Genomic DNA, 13,331 nt, shown 5'->3' with positions numbered 1-13,331 from the left:
CATAAAACCAGTTCATGTATCTATTCATTTTTTGTTAATATTGATAGTTTTAAGAAAAAAAAGTTAATGAAACAATTTGACCATTAGGGGGTGCCAAGGCATCATTAAGTGGCTGCCTTGTTACATGATGGGAGAGAAAGAAATAGCCTGTATGTATTAAGCAACTTAAGATTTTCTTGCTTCTTCTCCAAAAGAAATTAAACCATTTAGATAAGGTCAGTCATAGTCTTTTGAAGTTTTTCTACAAGAATTCTACTAAACACCGCAAAGAATGTGTATAACTTCTTTCACCTAAGGATTCCCTGAAATGGAAGGGTCTTTAAATCCCATCCAGAAGATGTTCTGTAAGTTCACAGAAATAATTTGCTTTTGGATAGTAGCACAAACATAACGATTTACTACGAAATCTGTGATTTACCCATTTATTCCTTCTTATACTCAGGTCCTGTAAGTTCTATCTCAGATAAGTATTTCTAATTTGACCTTCTTAATTTAGATTTCTGTTTTCCTTCAAATAAACTGAAGCCAGTCCTCCATTGGTAACAAAGCCTATATCTCCCTTAGATGGTAGAAGATGCTCCAATGTGAACCCCTGCATCTTGTCTCTCCCTTTTAACCTTCATTACTTCTTCCTATTTCCTATGTTTCAAACATAGTGAATTTATCATTCCTTTCGACATGTCGTATGTTCTGACACTTTGTACTTGTAGTGGGGCTGGCAGAGAGGACAAAAAGTCTTTTGGGGGGGGGGGTCAGTCATGGGGCCTGAACTCTGGGCCTGGGCGCTGTCCCTCAGCTCTTCAGCACAAGGCTAGCGTTCTACCACTTGAGCCACAGAGCCACTTCCGGCTTTTTTCTTTTTGCTTATGTGGTGCTGAGGAATCGAACCCAGGGCCTCATGCATGCGAGGCAAGCGCTCTACCACTGAGCCACCTTCCCAGCCCCGACAAAAAGTCTTTAAAACATATTTATGATTGTACTGGGGTTTGCATTCAGACCTCATGCTCATTAGATAGGCGGTCTACTGCTGATCTATACCTCCAACGGAACTATATCTTTCTAGCCCTATTTTGCCATGGGTATTTTTTTTTTTGTCAATTGTGGGGCTTGAACTCTGGGCTTGGGTGCTGTCCTTCAGCTCTTCAGCTCAAGGCTAGCACTGTGTCACTTGAGCCACAGTGGCACTTCCGGCTTTTTTGTGTTTATATGGTGCTGAGGAATCGAACCCAGGGATTCATGGCATGGGAGGCAAGCACTTTACCCCTGAGCTACCTTCGCAGCCTTGCCTTGGTTACTTTAGTTTGATTTTTTTCTTGGTTGGTCATAGGGCTTGAACTAAGGGCCTGGGCATGCCCTGGTTATTTTTGAGAAAGTGTCTTCCTTCTTGGTCTAAGTGTGTGCCTGGACTATGATTCCCCTATTAGACTTTGTCATAATTGGAATGATGTGGGTGTCACATCCAGCTTTTCATTGAGATAGAGTCAGAGTTTTCAGTCTAGGCTGGCCTAAAACTTCAACCCTGATTACAGCCTTCCCCCACAGCTAGGACAATAGCAGGTATAGTCCCCTGAACCCAGCTATAGGCTGTGAAATGATATCGAGAACTTTCCTGCCTGGGCTAGCTTCAAACCACAGTCCTTCTATTCCCAGCCTCCCAAGTAGCTAGGATCACAGTAGCTGTGAGCCACACTGCCTAACCAAAAACATTTATGTTATTATTACTTTTTCCTGTTTTCTTGGAAACAGCCATTGTTGTTCTTGTTTTATAGGAAGTGTTACTGTTCATCACAATGTGACAATGAAAATTCCATTGAGTGACATCTTTAGATGCAATAGCTTATTAACTATACCAGTTGGCGATGTTGACCAGCAATATCGGGATGTTCTTGTACAACCTTTTGTTGAAAATGGCACAGTGAGCAGAAAAGGTAAGTATATAAAGTATGTATTTCTATACTTGAATCTTACTTTAAGGGTAGAGCATACCAGATGGTATTCATCAAAGTCATTATCCAAAGTGTTTTTTTTTTAATTGATGTATATATATATATATATATATATACATATATATATATATATATATGCATATATATATATATATATATATATATGTATGCATTTTAGGGTTTTATTTTGGTGCCAGTCCTGGGGCTTGAACTCGGCCTGGGCATTGTCCCTGAGCTTTTTTGCTCAAGTGAGTACTCTACCACTTAAACCATATCTCCACTTCCAGCTTTTTTGGTGCTTAATTGAAGATTAAAAACTTCATGGATTTTTCTGCCTGAGCTGGCTTTGAATTGCAGGTCTCAGAGCTCAGCCTTGTGATTAGCTAGGATTACAGGCCTGAGCCACCACTGCCAGCTAGTATATGTTTTATTTATTTATTTAATTTATTTAGCCTGTCCTGGGTCTTGAACTTAAGGCCTGGGCACTGTCTCTGAGCTTATTTTGCTTGATGCTAGCCCTCTACCACTTGAGTCACAGAGCCACTTCAGGCTTTTTTCTGTTTATGTGGTACTGAGGAAGCAAACCTGGGGCTTCAGGCATGCTAGGCAAGCACTCTATCACTGAGCCACATTCCCAGCCCTAGTGTATATTTTATATTACTAGCTTATATTAGTTGTGTGTGGGGGGTGTCTCATTGTTATATTCCTCGTGGGTTTACTATGAATTCTAATCAATCTCATCCTCTCTGTCATTCTCCCTTCCTTCTTGTCCCTCTTGGTAAAAAATTACAACAGGATCCATTGTCTATTTTCATGTTGCAAACAATCTATTTCACTTGTATCCCACAACCTCTTACTTCCTACTTGTTATGTTAGCCCAATCCCCTCCTACTAGTACCCATCCCATCCTTACCCCCACAATGTTTTCTAACTGAAAGCATTCATTAAGGCTTATTTGTAGCTTCTACTAAAGCTTGTGTTAATAACAATTATTATTAAAAATTGCAGGTGGAAGTTGTAGTTTAAAGTTTATGATATACATGTAGAATGGTCCTTTTTTTGGGTGCCAGTCCTAGAGCTTGAACTCTGGGCCTGGGCACTGTCCTTGAATTTTTGGCTCTACCACTTGAGCCACAGCTTTACTTCTGGCTTTTTTTTTTTTGTGGGGGCGGGGGTGGGGGGAGTAGTTAATTGGAGCTAAGAGTCACATGACTTTCCTGTCCATGCTCGCTTCAAATTGCAATCCCCAGTTCTCAGCCTCTTGAGTAGCTAGGATTAAATCACCTATAATCAGCTAGAATAGTCTTTTAAGAGTCTACCTATGAACTTTTCCGCTGAGAGAAAGCATAATGTTTGAACAGATCCTCAAATCACTTGGTCATAGACGTTTAGCAGTTCCAAGACCTTAGCTTAGAAATTAGATTTCTATGTTCTAATCTTGCCTTTTTTCTAAATTGATTTTATGTGTTTATAGAAATGTAACAATTTCTCATTCATCAATTCTGAAAAACTAATACTTCCTAAGAGGCTGAAATGCCTGTGAATTGTTGTAGAAATAATATGAATAAAAGATTCATTTGTATTGAAAATCCTTTAATGATTCTTTTCTGGTGGTACTGGGATGTGAACTCAGGGTTTGGTACTTGCTTGTCAGGAGCTTTACTTCTGGAGTCACACCTGCAACTCTTTTTGCTTGTATGACTTTTCACAGAGGGTCTCAATTTTTTCCTAAGCTGGCTTCAACCTTTACCTCCTATATTTAAGCTTCCTGCATAGCTGGGATGATAGGTACCCAACTTTTTATTGGTTGAGGGTCTCATAAACTGCTTGCTGACAATGGTCTTGAACTGAGATCCTCCCAATCTCCACCTCCTGAATAGATAGGATTACAGGCAAGATGCACCTTGACTGTAATGGTTTCTAAACTTATTTTCTAGTAAACAGTATTTTATAGTAGTTACATATGGGAAGGAAAAAGGCACACTAGGAGTAGGGATTAAATATTTTCAGATTACTTCTGGATTCTAAATCAGAGGCAGATGGGATCTTTGTTAATAAAGGCATTTACAGGTCTGAAAAAGATGAGTGCAGCCCTGTATGTGTAGCTATAAAATTTGAATGTCTTTTTAAATTTTTTTTTTTGGTGGGGGGTCTAGTAATGGGCCTGAACTCTGTGCCTGGCCGCTGTCCCTCAGCTCTTCAGCTCAAGGCTAGCGCTCTACCACTTGAGCCATAGCGCTACTTCTGGCTTTTTTTTTCTGCTTATGTGGTGCTGAGGAATTGAACCCAGGGCCTCATGCATGCAAGGCAAGCACTCTACCACTGAGCCACCTTCCCAGCCCCTTGTTTTTTAATTTTTAAATCTTTAAGTAGTTGTTGAATTCAACAGGTCAGTTAGGAGGACAATGCATCTTGATCAGTGTAACTCCTTCCATCATTCTCCCACATCTCTCCCAACCCCATGGATATGTCTTAAGTTTATCTGCTATGTGAGGATATGTAGAGATTACAAGATGATGTACTAACAAGCTATTCCTGTCTCCTCATTAACCCTCTGGGACTTCTAACTATGAGAAATATTTTGAAACATTTTGTTTTTCCCTGGCCTCATGAATTAAGAAAAAGACCACCTCAGTTTATTTTGTCCTTCGTTGTTTTAGAATTTATATGTGATAAAGATAAAATTTCCACAACAATAACACCCATCATTCATACCACCGTGCCATCTCCTACTACAACACCTACTCCAAAGAAAAACCCAGCGGTGGGAAACTATTCGGTTACTAATGGTAATGGCACTTGTCTACTGGCTACCATGGGACTGCAGCTGAACATCACTCAAGAGAAGGTTTGGTCATCTGTTTTTTCTTAAATGAATAAATATTAACATTTTAGTGTTTTAAAAGTTGTTTTGTTTTTGTTGGTTGTGGGACTTGAACTGAACGCCTGGGTGCTGTCCCTGAGTATTATTATTAACATTATTTAAATTTCATTGTAAAGGTGATGTGCAGAGGGGTTACAGTTACTTAAGTCAGGTAATGTGTACATTTAATTTTCTCCCAGTTTTTTTTCCTCCTGAACCTCCTTCCTGGTAAGTTGTATAGTTCCTTTCCAACATAGTGTCTGTAAGTATCACTGCTAAATTAGTTCACCTTTTGTCCCACAGTTTCTATGTTCCCCTTCTCTATTCTCCTCCCTCCAAATCAGACAAACTTAGAATGTGACTATAAATCTACAAGCAAACCCAATGGATATTAAAATACAAAAAAAACTATACTTGGACATGATTAAACAGAACTCTAAACATGTATACAGTGAGACCAAAGGAGGATATTCTTTTTTTTTTTTTTTTTTTGGGTCCAGTTGTGGGGCCTGAACTCTGGGCCTGGGCGCTGTCCCTCAGCTCTTCAGCTCAAGGCTAGCGCTCTACCACTTGAGCCAAAGCGCCACTTCCGGCTTTTTTCTTTTTGCTTATGTGGTGCTGAGGAATCGAACCCAGGGCCTCATGCTTGCAAGGCAAGCACTCTACCACTGAGCCACCTTCCCAGCCCCCAAAGGAGGATATTCTTAGAAGAGGATCACAAGGACTTAATAGCTATGTGCATATGATCTTATAAAATGAATTCTAAGAAATGGAAAAAATTCTAAGAAATGGAAACAAAAGTTTTTTTTGTTTTTTTTTTTGGGTCCGGTCGTGGGGCCTGAACTCTGGGCCTGGGTGCTGTCCCTCAGCTCTTCAGCTCAAGGCTAGTGCTCTACCACTGGAGCCACAGCGCCACTTCCGGCTTTTTTCTTTTTGCTTATGTGGTGCTCAGGCATGCAAGGCAAGCGCTCTACCACTGAGCCACCTTCCCAGCCCCACAAAAGTTTTTTTTTTTATTATACTTTTGTGGTTCTTTTTTTTTCTTGTTTTCTTTTGTCCCTGAGTTTTGTTTTTTTGTTTTTGTTTTTGTTTTTTTTTTGCTCAAGGCTATCCCTCTACCACTTTGAGCCACGGCCCTGCTTCTGGTTTTCTGGTGGTTAATTGAAGATAAAGTCTCATAAATGTTCCTGCCAGGGCTGGCTTCAAATCATGATCTTTGGTTCTTAGCCTTGTGAATAATAGCTAGGATTACATGCAGGAGCCACCAGCCCCTGGCTTTTTCTGGCTGGTGCTCAGGCTTGAACTTGAGGCTTCACACTCTGACTCTTTCAAGCTGGCACTCTACCACTTGAATCACAGCTTCACTTCTGGCTTTTTGATGGTGAACTGGAAATATGAGTCTCACGAACTTTCCTGCTCAAGCTAGCTTCAAATCTAAATCCTCAGCTCTCAGGCTCCTGATTAGCTAAGATAACAAGTGTGAGCCACCATCACCCAGCTCTAAATTTATTTATTTATGTGCTGGTCCTGGGGCTGTTCCTGAGCTTCTTTTGCTCAAGGCTAGCAGTGTACCACTTGAACCACAACTCCCTTTCCACCTTTTTGATGGTTAATTGGAGGTAAGATTCTCAAAAACTTTCCTTCCCAGGCTGACTTTGGACCATGATCCTCAGATCTGAGCTTCCTGAGTAGCTAGGATTACTGGTGCCAGCTATTTTTATTTTTAGTAATAATTTTTAATAATTTTCTTTTTAAAATAGATTTACAAAGCAGTTTCAATTACATATGTCAATTTATTTATACAGTCCATGTTGATGTGTATTTCCTCTTCCATCATTCTCCCCTCTAACCTCCCCATCTATCTCAACCCTATCTATCCCCTCATGTCCTTTCAAATTTCCCTCTAAATGTTGTGAATTTCATCATTCCAGCCCTACCAAAAGAAAAACCAACAAGAGTAGCGCCTTCACAGTTGGATATGTAAACGCTGTGGGTTGGTGTGCAGAACAGTGTAGCGATTTGTTTCTCCAGTTAGTTAGTTGATGATAGTTGATGACACACATCACCGAGACGGGCTCAAGTATCCATGGCTCTTATAGATGCAGATGCAGTTTTCCACTGAGGCTCTAGAGGGAGTGCCAATGAATAAATACCATTTCCAAGCTCCTATGATTGAAACTAGACAGATGGCTCTTATGCTCTGTAAAAATATGTGTTTTCATTTGGCTCATTAATGTGGAAGCATCTCTCTTATTGTTGTCATTGTTTAAGTTGTATGACTCATAGCTTGAGGGCCTCTGCCAAGTTTGTTTGAAAGTAAGACATCATGGATTTAAGTATACAAACAGAAGATTTTTTTTCTGTCCCAGAATTGGCCTTTAATTATAATACTTTCTATTGCTTTTATTTTTTTTTTGCCAGTCCTGAGGCTTGAACTCAGGGACTGAGTTCTGCCCCTGAGCTTTTTGCTCAAAGCTAGGGCTCTATCCCTTGACCACTGTTCCACTTCCAGTTTTTTTTGGTGATGGCCTGTCCTTCTTGGTCTGGCTTCAAACTGCAATCCTCAGATCTCAGCCTCCTGAGTAGCTAGGATTTTAGGCATGAACCACCAGTGGTTGGCTCTATTGTCTTTTTGTTTTGGTGCCAGACTTGAGGCTTGAACTTAGGCTTGGGTGCTGTCCCTGAGGGTTTTTTGTTTTTGTTTTTGCTGGAGGATAGCATTCTACCACTTGACACAGCTCTACTTCTGGCTTTTTGGTGGTTAATTAGAGATGTGTCTCAGGGACTTTCCTCCTTGAGCTGTCTTCAAATTATGATCCTCAGATTTCAGCCTTCTGAGTAGCTAGATTTGTATTGCCTTTTATAGCTTATCTCTACTTTCTCTCCCTTTTTTTCCCCCACAGGTTCCTGTCATTATTAACATCAACCCCAATATAACTAGCTTCACTGGCAGTTGTCATCCCCAAACAGCCCAGCTTAGACTGAACAACAGCAACATTAATCTTGACTTTGTCTTTGCCATGGTGAGTAACAGTTATTTCTAAAGTTAGGTTCATTCTCTGAGAATCGTATTGGAAAGTCTAAATGGTGATGTATATTTATGGGGCATATTATTTTTATTTCAACACAACTGAATTATAAAGTACAGTCCCATGATCCCTAGTTATCCTTCAGAGTCCACTTGGTGGTCTCTAAGCTAGAATCTTGAATTAATAATCACCAAGAATCTCCATTCTGCCATTATGTGGATGCTAGGGTAGGAGCAAGAATTAATTTACAACAAAAAAACCCACAAAACTATTTGTGTAATTTCTCCATATATCAGTAAATCCTGTGATGATACTTTTCTTTAGTATTGGCTAAACAACTCTTATTTTTGTCTATTATATTTTAAGCCTTTTGGTGGTACTATGGTTTGTAATAGTGATATTGATAATAATAGCTAACATCTATATAGTATATTATAGTATACACTATACATAATATATATATATATACATTATGTATACTATGCATATTCTATGTATGCTACATATACATATATACCATGTATAGTATATACTATGTATACAATTTATATTATACTATATGTGTATAGTATACATAGTATGCACACACACACACACACACATACACACATATATAAGGGTTTTTTGGTCAATTGTGGGACTTGAACTCAGGGCAGGGCTTGGGCACTGTCCTTGAGTTTTTGGGTTTTATTTTGTCAGTCATGGGCCTGAGAGCTGTCTCTGAGCTCTTCAGCTTAAAACAAGTGCTCTACCACTTGAGCCATAGTGCCACTTCCAGTTTTCTGGTGGTTAATTAGAGATAAGAGTCTCACGGTAGTTGGGCACAGGTGGCTAACTCCTGTAATCCTAGCTACTGAGGAGGCTGAGATCTGAGGATCACGATTCAAAGCCAGCCCAGGCAAGGAAAGTCTGTGAGACTCTTACCTCCAATTAGCCACCAGAAAACTGGAAGTGGTGCTGTGGCTCAAGTAGTAGAGGGCTCGCCTTGAGCTGAAGAGCTTAGGGATAGCGCCAGGCACACTGGTCAAGTCCCACAACTGACAAAAAGACAAAAACAAAACAAAACAAAAAATCAAGAGTCTCACAGACTTTCCTGCCCAGGATGGCTTTGAACCACGATCTTCAGATCTCAGCCTCCTGAGTAGCTAGGATTACACGTGTGAGCCACCGGTGCCTGGCTTGTCCTTGAGGTTTTTTTGCCCAAGGCTATCACTCTACCCCTTGGGCCACAGCACTACTTCTGGTTTTCTAGTGGTTAATTGGAGATAAGAGTGTCACAGACTTTCCTGCCCCAACTGGCTTCAAACCTCCCTCCTCAGATCTCAGCCTTCTGAGTAGCTGTGATTACAGGTGTGAGCCACTGTTGCTCAGCTTATGTATTGTTTATATAGTAGATGTACTACATGTTGTTTCTGTAGGTCCTGATTCCACAGATTTAAGTAACCTTAGATCACAAAAATACCAGACAAAGAAGGGCAAAAGAAAAGTGAAATACCTGAAGTATTACCAGAGCTCAGGATGCCTACATTAGCTTTGCCCCTTTCTTGGTAAAGATTCCTTAGGAAATTTTAGAAAATTCTTGTGTATCAGCAAAGAAAGCAACTAATACTGATTGTGTCATGTGTAGGCTGCAATAGTGGGATACAAAGGAAGCCTGCAATCTTTTTTTTCCAAAAAAAGAAGTATGCAACTTTTATTTTCCAAGGATTTTTTTTTTGGCGGGGGAGACTGTCATGAGGCCTGATTTCAGGGCCTGGGAACTGACCCTGAGCTTTTTTGCTCAAGGCTAGTGCTCTACCACTTGAGCCACAACTCCATGTCTAGCTTGTTTTGGTGCTTAATTGGAGATAAGAATCCATAGACTTTCCTGCCCAGGGTATCTTTGAATCATGATCCTCAGGTCTTAGCATCTTGAGTAGGTAGAATTACAGATATGAGCCACCAGCACCCAGTTAAAATGACATTTACTATAAAAATAGGAGCTCATTTTATTTATTATGAAAAATGTCAGTACAATTTGCCACAGTGGCATCTTTAACCATTTTAAATAATCAGTTATGTAGAAATCTCTGTATTCTTACACTCAAAGGTGTTTGTATTGGCATATGTAGCACTTTTAAGAACTTTGTAGGAAACAGTTGTAATTGCCGTTGTTTTTGGTTAAACTTACCACCCTATACTTAAGACACTAAATTTCATTTCTAAATGTACAGTATATTATAGTGGCAGATCATTCTTAACCATCCAGAAAAGACAAGTTTATGATTTTTTTTTTCTGTCAGTACTGGGGCTTCAACTCAGGGTTTCAATCTTGCTTAGCTTTTTTATTTAAGGATGGTTCTCTACCACTTGAGCTATACCTCCAGTTCTGGCATTTTGCTGGTAATTGGAGATAAGAATCACACAGACTTTCCTTCCCATGCTGGCTTTGAATTGTGATCCTCAGTCTCCTGAGTAGCTAGGATTAAAGGAATAAGCCACCAGCACCAGGATCTAGCCCTTTCTTTTTCAAACAATGGTTATTTTTTTTTCTGTAGCACAGATGATTTGACAGAAGACGATGATAATACATGCCCATACTTGTTATGAGGGAAATCCTTTTGAGATCTACAAAGCATAAAATATATACATTCTGTTTTTCAAAGTCTGACTGACTTGCTTAAGAATCACTAAAATTGGGGCTGGGAAGGTGGCTCAGTGGTAAAGCGCTCGCCTTGCATGCTTAAGGCCCTGGGTTCGATTCCTCAGCACCACATAAGCAGAAAGAAAAAAAGCCAGAAGTGGCGCTGTGGCTCAAGTGGTAGAGTACTAGCCTTGAGCTGAAGAGCTGAGGGACAGCACCCAGGCCCAGAGTTCAGGCCCCACGACTGGACCCCCCCCAAAAAAATCACTAAAATGCAGCAGGATTTAGACTACAATATAACTGCTAAGTGCTGTGTTGTCGTTCCCCCTGCTTAAATTAAGGTTGTTTCTTAACTATACCTGTCTGCTATACCTCTGTAGCAGCCAGGGACACTTGGTCTCATACATGTTGAAAAAAAAAGAATCACTAAAATGTTAACCTTAACAACTATAACAGTGATTCACTGCCAATGAAATTCAAATAATAAATTGAAAAAGCTAGTTTGAAACATTGCACAGATAACAAGTATAACAAAACAAGATCTTTAGATAGTTTTATTATTGCTGACCATCATGACATTTAGGCAAGATGTGCAGTGTAACCCTTGTCAGAATTCAGTCTCATCATCCAATAACTAAAAATTTAAGGACATAAAACATGAATTAGAAAAGCTGCATTTTTAAGAATCCCACAGTTTAGAAATACACAAATACTTGCCATTTTTGTGGAAGGCATGAATACCAGGTCAGGTGTTGAACTTGTATCTTGATTTGTGAAAGGTACATACAGAATGGGATGACCAGATATTCACACAAGTGTTGTGAGAGAATAAAGGAATAGGTTGGGCTGGAGTTGTGGCTCAAGTAGTAGAGCACCAGCCTAGCAAGCACAAAATCTTGACATAAAACACCAGCATTAAAAAAAAGGAGAGGTGCCAGGCACTGGTGGCTCACGCCTGTAATTCTAGCTACGGAGGCTGAGATCTGAGGATCACGGTTCAAAACCAGCCCAGGCAGCAAAGTCTGTGGGGCTCTTATCTCCAGTTAACCACCAGAAAACCGGAAGAGGCACTGTGGCTCAAGTGGTGGAGTACTAGCCTTGAGCTGAATTGCTGAGGGACAGTGCCCAGGCCCAGAGTTCAAGCCCCATGACCTATAAAAAAGGAGAGGTTAATTCTAGCTGGAAGAGAGTCAGGAATTTTAAAAGGAAAAGACCATTTGAGCCTTCAAGGACAGGTTAGATTTGTATATAGGCAGATCAGTGTGGAGTAAGGGAAAATGTAGAGGTCATCCTTGGATACAAGAACATAAGACCAACTAGCAAAATGATGCATGTGGCCATGTTTAGAGAAAGCATGGGAATGTCATTGGGATAAATGATAGAGAACCTTGAATGCCTGCCTAGCTGAGACATTGCCTTTGCAGAGAAATAATGTGATGAGGTCATCAAGTCCTCCTTTATGCTTGTTCCAGAACTTTCTTTCCAGTGTGTCCTCATTTTTATTCCTTTTTGCTTTGGTTTGGTTCCAGCTGGCTTACCTCTTGCCTGGACCATTTAAACAGCTTCCCACATAATCTCAATTTTTATCTCCCTCATTTAGGTTTTTTTTTTCTTGGTTGTGGGGCTTGAACTCTGGGCCTGGAAGCTGTCCCTCAGCTCTTCAGCTCAAAGCGAGAGCTCTACCACTTGAGTCACAGTGCCACTTCTGGTTTTCTGTTGAATTGGAGATAAGAATCTCATGGACTTCCCTGCCCGGGCTGGCTTTGAACCGTGATCCTCAGATCTCAGCCTCCTGAGTAGCTAAGATTACAGGCATGAGCCACTGGCACCTGGCTACATTTAGATTTTCCCCAAGGTAGTTTTCCTCACAATCGTCAGTGGCTCTCTTTTGCCAACAAGGCCCCATCTAAACTCCATGGCAGGGTAGTTCAAGCTGCATGATCGCCAGCCCACAGCTGCAGCTGCTCTTGCCTTTCTCTCTCTTTCCAAACTCTATACATCGTTCACCCTGATTTCTGTGTGCATCTTGCAAAGTAGGAGAGGAACAGCAGGTTTCACTAAAACAATAAAACAAACAAAAGAGATAATAGCACTGAATATGAAAGGATAGAGCTAGAAGACAAAGTCTGGGAACCTGGTGAAGAAGATAATATGATCTTGGCTAGAGGTATTATGAACTCAGCATGGGACAGAAGGAATAAACTAGAGAGTTAAATCACCAGTGTCCAGGGATAACATGACTACTTCTGCAAGTCAACAATTCAGAATCAAAATGCAGAGGAAAATGTCACTTAAATTGTGACAAAAGTTGGGTGCTAGTGGCTTGCCTCTATAATACTAGCCACTTTGGAGGATGAGATTGGGAGGATTGCAGTTGGGGGCCAGCCCCTTTTCAACTCATAGCCAGGTACAGTGACATACATACCTGTTATCCCATTCTTTGTGGGAGGGTGAGATTGAGAGGACTGAAGTATAAGATTAGGTTGGACAGAATAATCTAGGAAACTCCATCTCCACAGAAGGAGTGAAGTTGGATGAGGTGGCACATGTCTGTCATTAAAACAATGAAGACAAGCCCAAAGTAGATGGTTTAGGCACATAGATATGTAGAAAGCAAAACCCTATACCAAAAGTAACCAGCAAAAAGAAGGGATGAAAGCATAGCTCAAGTGGTAGAGTACCTGCCTAGCAAGTGTTGAGACCTGAGTTCAGATCCCAGTACTGCCAAAACTATGACAAACTTTACTAGCAGCTGAGCACCAGTGGCTCATGCCTGTAATCCTAGCTACTCAGGAGGCCTAGATCTGAGTGAGGATCACAGTTCAAAGCCAGCCCAGGCAGCAAAGTCTGTGAGACACTTACCTCCAGTG

General features: G+C 40.6%; 1 protein-coding gene and 1 non-coding gene across 3 annotated transcripts in view; both read left to right on the top strand.

Annotated features, from left to right (window-relative positions):
- The window catches only part of Lamp2 (lysosomal associated membrane protein 2), a 46,142-nt gene that overhangs the window by 20,029 nt on the left and 12,782 nt on the right, over positions 1-13,331 (top strand). For both annotated transcript variants that reach the window (XM_042665813.1, XM_042665814.1), the window contains exons 4-6: positions 1,770-1,928; positions 4,607-4,794; positions 7,713-7,832. In XM_042665813.1, coding sequence (XP_042521747.1) covers positions 1,770-1,928; positions 4,607-4,794; positions 7,713-7,832 — 467 coding nt within the window. The remainder of the gene's footprint in view (positions 1-1,769; positions 1,929-4,606; positions 4,795-7,712; positions 7,833-13,331) is intronic.
- Positions 10,737-10,868, top strand: LOC122095403. Its single transcript, XR_006145120.1, has one exon. It is a non-coding gene; the product is annotated as a small nucleolar RNA SNORA63 (small nucleolar RNA).

The sequence above is a fragment of the Dipodomys spectabilis genome, unplaced genomic scaffold (assembly GCF_019054845.1).
Source record: "Dipodomys spectabilis isolate Male_0828 unplaced genomic scaffold, ASM1905484v1 ptg000348l, whole genome shotgun sequence".
NCBI classification, from domain to species: domain Eukaryota; kingdom Metazoa; phylum Chordata; class Mammalia; order Rodentia; family Heteromyidae; genus Dipodomys; species Dipodomys spectabilis.
The sequence above is the reverse complement of the archived record's forward strand: the minus strand, read 5'-3'. Positions and strand labels throughout refer to the sequence as shown.